The following is a 10,952-nucleotide window of genomic DNA, read 5'->3' on the forward strand; positions in this document are numbered from 1 at the left end:
GCACTTAGACCTAGAGTCATGTGGTCCAAACTCCACCCCTTTCCCCACCCCCCTCCTTGCAATCCACCGCTCCCATCCCTCACCCCCAGCTCTGGCTTGTGCTTCGTACCTTTCCTCCATTTGCCCGTCTTTCTTTTCTTGGACCTTTTGTAGTTCTATGTTTTCCTTTTGTTTTTCTCGTCCTCAAGCGCTTGTGTATACCCATGTAAAGTTCGTCAATATTTGAAGTCTTTCCTTTATTATAAAGTTAAACGTGGCCAATAGCCTGAATTATATCAACAAAAACAAAACAGAAATCATTTATATCCTCACAATCCAGATCCTTCCAGCGTGAACATTTACTACATAGCCTTCTAATCCTAAAAAGATTACAAATGGTTTAATTAGTGGTGTAATTATCTGGTGTATCAGTCCATAAAAATTGAATGAATGAATGAACGAATGAATCAATTGTTGACAAGAGACAGAAAGCTGAGGAATTTTTATCTAAATCCCTCTAAAAACATTAAATTTCTCAATGCATCTCTTAGTCTTTTACAGTATCTTAAGATCACCATGTACTTTTCCACTGACTTTCCTTCACCTCCTCTGGGAGGCAGTTTGACAGTAACAGGCTGCTTGGATAGTTCAGTTTGAGATGTTGTTCTGGAGCTATGGAGAGGCGAGAACACACACACACGCACACGCGCACACACACACACACAGAAACAAACCAGCAAAGGATGAAGGCAGTGAAATCCCACAATTCCAGAAGGAAAATATTGGTAGTGCATGTTACAGCACCAAAATCATATCTATTTGTTTTATTATACTCTCTTTGCTGTATTCGGTGAGGTAATTTTTGTTTCAATATAGCAAGCCTTTTAATTTCATTCGTTTAGAAGCGTTGCCTGGATAGCAACATAACGAGTAAAAGAGGGTTTTGTCGAGAAAAACAATAGCTGGATATGGAAGAGTCATTAAACATGACCTGGGAATCATGTGTAGCTCCTAAGCCAGTTTCAAAATAAACGTTTCCTCCCAGGAACAGCAAACATGTATCCAAAGATTTGTTTTCAATAGGATACAAATAGCTATGTAGAATAATTTTATGAGTAACATGCAATTGGAATCTTTCTTTTGTCCACATTTCCAACATATACATCCAAGTGTGAAATCTCCCTGTGGTGTACTCTTGAAATACAGAATTACAAAAATGCATCCTTTGTCTGACGGACTCAGAGTCAGTGTAATATGTAAAGATGAGATGACATGTTGCTTTAAAGAACAGTAAAAAAGGATATCAGACCAACTAGTAATTTCCACAATCATCTCTTTTAAAGATTTTAGAAATTAAGGATCTTTTCAAAATTTCAAAAGGAACTTTTAGATTAATTAAATAAGCAGTGGGTTGGTAAGCAAAAAAAAAAACACACAAAAAAAGTCAAAGCTAGTGAGTTAACAAGAAGCAGGGAATATGTATGTAAGGATGGTAGTAGGCAAAGCTATTCCATGCCTGACATCCACTTTTGCTCTATCGAGTATGTGCTTTCACAGCGAGCAGGACTGTAGGAAAGCTAGACCAGCCAAACCTGACACCATCCCCTCATTTCCACTCCGACCCCGATTTGTAGAATGCAGGCTCCTGCCAGTAGGCATAAGTGTTATAGAAAATCATAACCGGTTGAGAAGTATGTTTGACACGATTTCCCTCTCCATTCAGCTGTTTTCCAGGTGAATACTCCCCCCACCCCTCAACTCCACTAAATTAAGTTCTAGAGATATTTATGCTGGAAGTCCAGGAGCACAGAGTACTCTGTCTACCAAAGTACCCTGATTACCAGGGTAGGTCAGGGCGGGTGAGGAGCAAGATAGAATGAAAGAGGATCAAGTGAGGAAAAGTAAGATGGGCATGAATGGAGAGAGTGGGCGTTCCTAAAGGTGCAGGACCTCTAGAGGGGGTCACGCAGAACATTCTGCCAGGTAATGGCTGACTGAAGAAACCACAGTAGTGCTGGAGACATGGAATTACTACGAAAGACATGTTGTGGTCTAAATAAAGTTACGCAACAAATTAGTATAATCAGATTGAGTCGTGTTGAAGGCCAAAGGCAGGGAAGGAAGAGAAGTACTTTCAGACTCTGGCCGTTGGCTTGAGGGCAGTGTCCGGATACAGTTGTACAAGAAAGCCTTCAAGATGGGTCTCCAAATGGTGTCACAAACTTTGCCAACAATTGACAATATTGTCATCAGGTAGGTTTTGGAAGAAGGACACTTTTCTGCAGGAACTCAGCTGGAGGTTCTCTAGTCAAGGGTGGCTAGTCCCTCCCTTAGGTGATATGAGCAAGTTGCAGGTCTTCAACGACAGAGAAGGTGAAGTTTGGCCCTAGCAGAAGGTGAAGTTTAGCCAATAACACAGGGTGGTCATTTTTAACACTTTCTAATTTAATTTTTAAAATTAGTCTACATAGTCTAAGATAATATGCTCATTAAGCAACTTTTCTAGATGGACAGTAAATTTTAAGTGCAAATAAGTTCATTTTTTTCAATAAATTATTTCCTCGTGTTCATAATGTGCAGCTCTGTTCCGCACACGTGCCAGGGCTGCGCTGCTCTGCCGGTCCAGTTACCAGGCAAACACAGGCTTCACAGCCTTTACAGGCACAACTAGAAGACGTGTTGTGTTCTTAAAACAAACAACCAAACGAAGAAACCTCTTTAAAGCCATGCGCACATACACATTTCATGTTCTGCAAAAACCATAAAAACCTCCAAAGACTCCTTTTTAAAGACAAAACCAAGCATGTGCCCCAATAGCCAGTACTCAATATGTTTGCAATTACTTATTCCACCCATTGAGCCACTGGTAAGTCATGTGATAGTATAGATTTGGTGCTACGTTCTGTTCAGTGCCTATTTCCATAGCTCTCAGCTGCATTTTGCCTTCACCTCTTCTGGGACACAATACACACTACGTGTGGGCTACTCAGCAGCCTGCCTTCAACAACAGTCTCTGCAGGCAAGATCTTAACTGTATCCATCTTCCTGTAGGAGCACAGCTGGCGTCACATTGATGGCGTCCTCCTCGGAGGAGATTTGTTTGACACACTCACTGAGAACATGCAAAGGAGCTCACAAAGGGGATGGGTGGGCCATTGCCCCTGACATAGTGCAAGACCCCACCACCTGTCTTAAATTCCTGAAAATTATGTGGTATACTGATGGCTGCTCCGTCCCTGACTCTGTCAAGAAACCGCTATTGACCTTCTTGGGCCAAACAATGTTGATACAAGTCCAACAACTTTAAGACTTGTTGGGTTGTGGAGACCAAATAGTCCGTATTTACACTATTACATAATCTCACTGATGTTGTGACTTAGACACCAGCCCACCTGGAATGGGCCCCCTTCAAAGAAAGCTCTAGAATCTGTCCAATTAGAAATAAAGGCACTTCCGTTAGTGCCCTCTGAGATCCCTTCACTGGAGAGGCTTCAGTCACCTCTTTTCATGCCTATGCACCACCTCAAATGGCCATAAGTTGCCCCACGGACTAGTGATGCAAGAAACGGCCCTCTGAGGCCTTGCATTATACGCCATTAGAACAGCACTTGCTGGCCACGTTCTTAGCCTCTCCTGGAAAGAGAGGCTGTCCTAGAGCCTGCGACCCACCAGACCGAGCTGCCCGTTATGACTTGGGTCATGAAAGCAGCACGCCGCGAGCTCAACATGGCTCCCGAGGCCTCTCTGCTGCAGGATGGAGCCAAACCTGAAGCCAAAGGAGCAGTTCGCCTTCCCTGTCCTCAGACCCGAGCCCTTGGTAGCTCGGGAGTCCCTTGGGTTCAACTGAGTGAACAGAAATGGGAACTCATATGCTTCCCAGGTGAGCTCACCACCGTGTATGTTGCTGCTTTGTGTCCCTTTGTCAGGGTGTCCCTGAGCACGACTGGACCCCACCATCAGCACAGTGGGCCAAAGTTCAGGTAGTTACCTGTGCACTGGATGCCCTGGCCTTTACATGGCTCCATCTGCACATTTTTTTCAAACTCTTAAACTCTTGGGCAATTCTGTACGAGTGCCCCAGGATACTTCTCATGTAGAATCTTTTCTTCCGTGGAATGATTGATCCTTCAGATTAGACAGTGTAGCATAGCTCCCACTCCCAACCTGGGCCCTTACCCCAGCGCAAAGTTGCAGCACATTAGAATCACCTGGGGAGCTTCAGGAATGCCTAATGCCTGCGTTCTATGCCCCAACAGTTAAACCAGTATATCTTGGAATGCAAAGCAGGCATCAGTATCTTTAAAAGTCCCTAGTTGACTACTGTGTGCCAAATAGTTGGAAAACTATCACGTAGCCTCTACCCAAAGAATCTGGTAAAACATTTTTGGAATAATTCCAGTGAATATGTTACTTACTGCAATCCTGAAGAAATGAACAAATGAAAAATTTTAAATATACTTGTTTTGACCATGCGTGGGTCATGCAGTCCTTTAAATGTATTGTAAAGAGCTAATCATGTCAGTAATATCAGGACATGCTACTTAATATGGTAAAAAACGTATACTATGGAAAGGGAGGTGTATTTTGTAACTTGTCTAAAGGTCGCAGCCAAAGTGTTTTTAATGAAGTTTGTTGGAGGTACATTGGTGAATAACATTATGTGAGTTTCAAGTGTACCATTCTGTAATACTTTATTTGTATATTGCACTGTGTACTCACCAGCCAAGGTCTAGTCTCCCTCTGTCACTATATATATTTGACCCCCTTTACTCCTTTCATCCTTCCCCCACACTGCTTCCTCCCTGGTAACCACCCTTCTGTCTGTGAGTTTGTTTGATTTGGCCTTGAAACCCTGCTCTCTGCTCACTGGCATTGCCGCAGCAACTCACTGGAGTACTTTTCTCCAATCAGCATGAATACTCTGTCATGAAATCCTCTGTATCCAAATTCTAAATAACAGGATCTGGCCTATAAAGTCAATACCATTAATGTACAATTTAAAAGTAATTTTGTTTCAAAATTCTACAAATGTGTGTTAGTCAGATAACGAATGTCAAAATTCATTTCTTTCACTGTTCCTCTTGCTAGCTTTCTCTGAATAATTTCTTGCGAAATCCGTTTGGAGGGGCAGAGCAGAGGAGGTGTCCATGCTGGCTATTTGAATTTTCCCTTTTCCCTATTTGAAACATCCCTATTCTAGTAGGAAATTGATGTCTCCGCTTGAATTGCTGAAGAGAACTTATAAAAGTCAGAAGTTGAACAGAACCCCCTTTGCCTGCCTCATTCAACTTCCAGGCTATTTCCTAAGGTGCAGGGTCAGACAAGGAAGCTGGATGGAAGCTCAGTCCAGTACCCTGGGTTTCTCTGGGCTGTTGAATTCAGCAAGTAACTATCGAGAGGCACACATTGCATTCGACCCCGGGTGTCTTTTTATTATTGCTAGTGTGAAATACGTAGCATTAGTTGGATTCATTTCAAAATTCTTAGTTCCTGAAGGTGAAGAGAAAAGCATTGCAGAGGCCAAGTTTTCTCTGGAGTATTTTGAGAAGATGTGTAATTGTTGAGTGTCTCAGAGTCCATATTGGGTTGTTAGTGTGTTGTCTCTCTCTGTCTCTCTCTCCCTCTCTCTCCCTCTCTCTCCTTCTCTCTCCCTCTCTCTCCTTCTCTCTCCCTCTTTCTCGTTCCATATCCTTGGTGGATAGAGTTGGTTCTCCTTCTACTTAAATCACGTCTTCATCAGCAGAAAATTAATGGTTGTGGGAATGGTGGGAAGATAAGGAAAAACAGTCACCTGTATTCCTCAAAGCCCAACCATACGGCCCTCACATCCTGATAGCTTTTCACAGACCTCCCTTGTTAGGTTTCAGTGTCTATTATTATCATATGTCTGATCCACTGACTTTCACATATATCGAACAGCTGTCTTTTGCAGTTTTTTGAAACCCTCACCGAGCTAGTCTTCCCCAGATTGCCAGTCTTCCCTAGGACTTGACTTCATGTACACACGCCCTGAATTCTGTTCTCCTAACACCAAATGAAACACCCAAGCCCACTCAAGCTCAGGGTCTGCTCGTCCCCATGTCCTGGTAGAGCAGAAAACATGCACAGAGCGCTGCTGTACACAGAGGAAGACCTCCAAGAGAGCAAGTAAACTGAGGTTAGCAGTCCACCATTCAAGCTCATGACACTTGTGGACTGAGAAGTTGTGAACCCGAAATGTCATCTAAAGCTCAGACTCAGCGACACCACTGAGTATCAGTGTGAGATAGGTTTCCAGTTTCTTTTATCAGTGGTCATGATGAATCTGTGTCGCTCCAGCCACACTTCTTACTGTCATTCAAATAGCCAGAGGAACAAGTTAGCACAATAAATATAACTGGTCCATGAGGGGATCCTGTGGGTGGCTTGGGTACGTGGGGTTTCCTTGTGCTGCAAAAAGGCTGAAGGCCTGGAGTACTGAAATAACGGGTCACCGATGTGCAGCGCTCAGTGGCGGTGCCCTGGGGAGATGAAAGCTTCCGAGGGGGTGACTGTGGTCACCTGAGGAAATAGGACCCTGAGCAGAGAAACAAGCACCCTTGGCAAAGTTCTGCTGATCCCCAGGAGGGAGACACGCCCCTAAATTGAGGGGACCATGCAGGCTAGAGTAGTAGGTGTTAAGGTGGGCGTCACTGAAAACTGGGGGTCCGGCAGCCTAACGCTTTGGTGCTTTTGGATTTTGAGCACAGGTTAATGGGTAGCTCCATTAGAATAATGTGTGATGCTGAATTCCCAACTCAGTCACAGAATGTGTATTTCTATTGATTTGTGAAAAATGAAGAAGTTAGGGATTTTTTTCCAAAGCAGAGACTGCTTGCAAATTTATACCTGTTATACCTAGACACGGTCCTTTAGGAATAAGAAAGGCAGGGGTCATAGCTCACACAGGTAGGGACCAGAGGTGTTACATTTGGGGGCACACTTCCATCTAAACTAGAGGAGAGCGTAGGCCAGGAGTAGTGGTATGTACTGGAAGATGGAAGTAACTGAGTCACCGGTGGTGGCAAAAGACCTCAGTGTCCCACTTAAAAAAAGGCCATGTCGTCAGAGGTAGCGAATGCTGATTCTGGACCAGGGGTGCCGCCTCCAGGGCTTTTGTGGAGGAGCAGATGAGGGACGTGGCCAGAGCAAGGTCTGGGGAGATGTCTTCTGCGTCTAGGGAAGCCTGTTTGTTCTGTCTGGGCTGCAAGTTTCCTGGTCAGCGCCCTTGTTGTCCCGGGTTGGACATTTCAGACAGCACCCTTCCTGGCTTTATGAGATGGCTAATGGCCTCTGAGGTTGTGCATCCGAAGTTTTACAAGTTGGTGTTGGTGAAGACTTAAAAAACTTTAGAGCCCTGGTTATTATTAATCATGTATAGGACTTGAAATATGGCAGTTGCTGTCTTAATCCCTTTATATATTCTATTTATAGGCTTAGATGGAGATTTACTTGTTATTTAAGTGCAGTTCTCTATAAATGCTGTCTCAAATTTTATGTGTACGGGATATCGAAGGAAATGCAAATTACTGAGATGAGAACTTTGTTACTTTACTACTCTAACAAGTTTTCATATTAATTCAGTTACTTTGTTACCGAAATGGTATGTAAATTCTACAATAGTGAACAAAAAGTGCATTCTTTGCTAAAGCAGGTTTTCTGTAATATATGACACAGACATGTTTATCTTCTTTATGTATCTATTTATTTTCTCCTTAAAAAAACGTGGTTTGCTTTTTACTGTCTTCGGTGATAGAATTAAGAGAAGAACCCTAGTTTGAAAAACAGCTGCGTTCATATGGGCCCCACTGAATTAAATTGATTTAGTGTCCAATGGAATTGTTTGTAATTAACAGCTCAATACAACAGAAAAAATTTCAAAATCTATTAGAAAACTCCATGATTTGAGACTCTTTGTGTATCTGATATGAGTTAATATCGATGAAAACATTTTGGTCCTTTTTATATAGCCAGCGTTAAGCATTGCGTAAGTTGAATTATTTTTAATTTTTCTTTTGCTATTAAAATAATTTCTTTAATATTATGTAGTGAAAGAACATGTGGATAGTAGGTCTCGAGGAAAAAGTGGGGGACAGATCATAACGTATCAATTACAAATTTCAAAAATAGACTAATCCATTCTCACTAAAGCAAGAAATAGAGTTGAGAGTTTTACTATCTATTTAGAAACCATTTTTAAGTTGACCTATTGTGTGTAAAGTGTTAAAGATTTTGTTATTTTAAGTTAATAGTAATAAAAAGGCAATACAATTATGCCATTAATAAAAACATACTTTTTAGCATAAAAGTATTTATTAGCAGTAACTACAATAATGCCAGGAATAATTTCTTACACACCAAATTCAAAACCCAAACACTAATCGTGATATTTTATATTCCAATCATCAGTGGGGTGACAGAGGCATCAGTGAATGTGAACACAGGTGATTATTAGATGAAATACACATTCGCTTCATCTCAGCAGTATCGAGCCAACTCTTTTCTGTAGCAGCCGTAGTTACAACACCTATCGACTATTACAGTACCGGCGCTTCTCTTTTGTAGGTAATGTTGAGCTGAGCCTAGGTTCTTTAATTCCAAATGACTGCTGTCTTCTGCTTCACTTTGTCGAGTAAGAATATTGTCCTTAAATTCTTCAGAGTTAAGATTTCCATCCTGTAATGCAGCTTGGAGCTCTCTCAGCGATGGCTGCCTCTCAGACAGTGCTGTCTTCCTCTCTTCTGACGCAGCAGGAGCGGATTCCAACACATTTAAGGTTTTTGTATCCTGGGCGTCGGTCAATGCCATGATATCTAAGTGTAATCAGTGGGGTGGGGGGAGAGAAAGCACACGTCGATGAACATCGGGAAAGCTATAAAATTTTGCATAGACATAAGGAAAGCATTGCCTCAATAGAATACACATCAAAACAATAGGCCAGTATCCTGATATCTAAACAACTTGGTTGATTATAATTGGGCAGCTTAAAGTCCTACAGCATTTGCTTATTCCAGCGGGACCCTCTGTCATCTCTCCTTGTGTCCACTATGCAAGTTCCACGCGTTCCCGAGAAGGGGGCCTATACCTCTGAAACTTTTCATTGCTACTTACACTTAGCTTCCAATTTACCTTTATAAATGCCTTATAGCTAACAAGGTGTTTGCTTTTTCTTTTTAAATATATTCTAGATTTGAGCTGCGTTAGAGCATCAGTCGGGTTTTCTGTTCTTTGCAGCTGTGTTTGTCTGAAGGGCAAACGTCCCTTGCCTCCTGGCCCCTTGACGCTCAGACATGCTTGAGAAGCAGCTCACACCTCACTGTTTGACCCTGCCATCTCAGTCAAGATGCCCTGTCCAGTTGGCCCCGCCACCAGCATTCGCGCTGCCCGGCCCACATACCTTGACTCTGGGTCCGGCGCCCTGCTTCCTGCCTCTTGCGGGGCTTTGGGCAGCCTCCCCTCCCCTGTGGCTTCCCCTTTCCCCCCCACCCCCCACCCCCACCCCCCGCTGTTACCCCCCCCACCCCCCACCCCGCTGTCACCCTGGCTGCAGGAAGTAAAGGGCAGCCAGTGAGACCGTTTGCTGTTCCCGCTGCTTTCCCTCTCTCTGGTGAGATCTCCGGTGACACACTTACTAGAACAGCAACTTCGGAGGGAAAAGCCCAAGCTTTTTGGCACCGGTACCCTGAGTCAGGTTGAGCGCAGACAGTCAGTGAGGTCTAGAGCCCGCAGTGCGGGCCGCGGCTCGGATTGGTCGGCAGCTCGATGGCAACCACCAATGGGAAACGTGGAAGGGCCAGGGGCGGGAGCGCTCACCTGCAAGCGGTCCAGACCTCAGCCGAGGCTCCTTGGGGCTCAGAGCCATCCTGTCCCAGTTGAGGTTGCCGCAGAGCCGGATCCAGTAGAGGGCTAATTCGGAGCCGCACAGCTTGATAAACTCATTCTTCTTCTGGTTCCTCTGGCCTTGGATCTCTGCGGGAAGTTGGCTCAGGAGCAGGCAGACTCCTAGCAGGTAGGACACGAACAGGCGCGCCATCTTGGACCTAATCTCCGCTCTTCTGGGCGTTTCAGCCTTTTTCTGGACCCTGCGGCTGCTGTGGATCACCAGCCTCTGCCTCTGCGCCAATGCTGGACTTCAGGCTGCTTCCTCTTGGCTCCACCATGCTTTTATAACCCTCGGACTAGCACTTAGACCTAGAGTCATGTGGTCCAAACTCCACCCCTTTCCCCACCCCCCTCCTTGCAATCCACCGCTCCCATCCCTCACCCCCAGCTCTGGCTTGTGCTTCGTACCTTTCCTCCATTTGCCCGTCTTTCTTTTCTTGGACCTTTTGTAGTTCTATGTTTTCCTTTTGTTTTTCTCGTCCTCAAGCGCTTGTGTATACCCATGTAAAGTTCGTCAATATTTGAAGTCTTTCCTTTATTATAAAGTTAAACGTGGCCAATAGCCTGAATTATATCAACAAAAACAAAACAGAAATCATTTATATCCTCACAATCCAGATCCTTCCAGCGTGAACATTTACTACATAGCCTTCTAATCCTAAAAAGATTACAAATGGTTTAATTAGTGGTGTAATTATCTGGTGTATCAGTCCATAAAAATTGAATGAATGAATGAACGAATGAATCAATTGTTGACAAGAGACAGAAAGCTGAGGAATTTTTATCTAAATCCCTCTAAAAACATTAAATTTCTCAATGCATCTCTTAGTCTTTTACAGTATCTTAAGATCACCATGTACTTTTCCACTGACTTTCCTTCACCTCCTCTGGGAGGCAGTTTGACAGTAACAGGCTGCTTGGATAGTTCAGTTTGAGATGTTGTTCTGGAGCTATGGAGAGGCGAGAACACACACACACGCACACACACACAAACACACACACACACACACACACACACACACACAGAAACAAACCAGCAAAGGATGAAGGCAGTGAAATCCCACAATTCCAGA

The 10,952-nt window shown here is 43.7% G+C and overlaps 1 protein-coding gene across 1 annotated transcript; it reads right to left on the bottom strand.

The window, feature by feature from the left end:
• Window positions 1-8,288: 8,288 nt before the first annotated feature.
• Window positions 8,289-10,152, bottom strand: LOC148755004 (prorelaxin-like). Its single transcript, XM_088792763.1, has 2 exons — window positions 9,811-10,152; window positions 8,289-8,810 (listed from the first exon to the last, which is right to left on the bottom strand). The coding sequence occupies exons 1-2, from the start codon at window positions 10,028-10,030 to the stop codon at window positions 8,476-8,478; spliced, it is 555 nt and encodes a 184-aa protein (XP_088648889.1). The 5' UTR covers window positions 10,031-10,152; the 3' UTR covers window positions 8,289-8,475.
• Between the last annotated feature and the right edge of the window lie 800 nt (window positions 10,153-10,952).

Source organism: Rhinolophus sinicus, chromosome 16, assembly GCF_057876585.1.
Source record: "Rhinolophus sinicus isolate RSI-liver-muscle chromosome 16, RSI-T2T, whole genome shotgun sequence".
Classification (NCBI taxonomy): Eukaryota; Metazoa; Chordata; class Mammalia; order Chiroptera; family Rhinolophidae; genus Rhinolophus; species Rhinolophus sinicus.

What these genes read in the sequence shown, in the direction of transcription:
- LOC148755004 (XM_088792763.1), bottom strand. Translation starts at nt 10,030, where the DNA reads ATGGCGCGCCTGTTCGTGTCCTACCTGCTAGGAGTCTGCCTGCTCCTG. An exon ending in GAGGTCTGGACCGCTTGCAG is followed by an intron (nt 8,811 to 9,810) that starts GTGAGCGCTCCC and finishes GATTACACTTAG; the next exon opens with ATATCATGGCATTGACCGAC.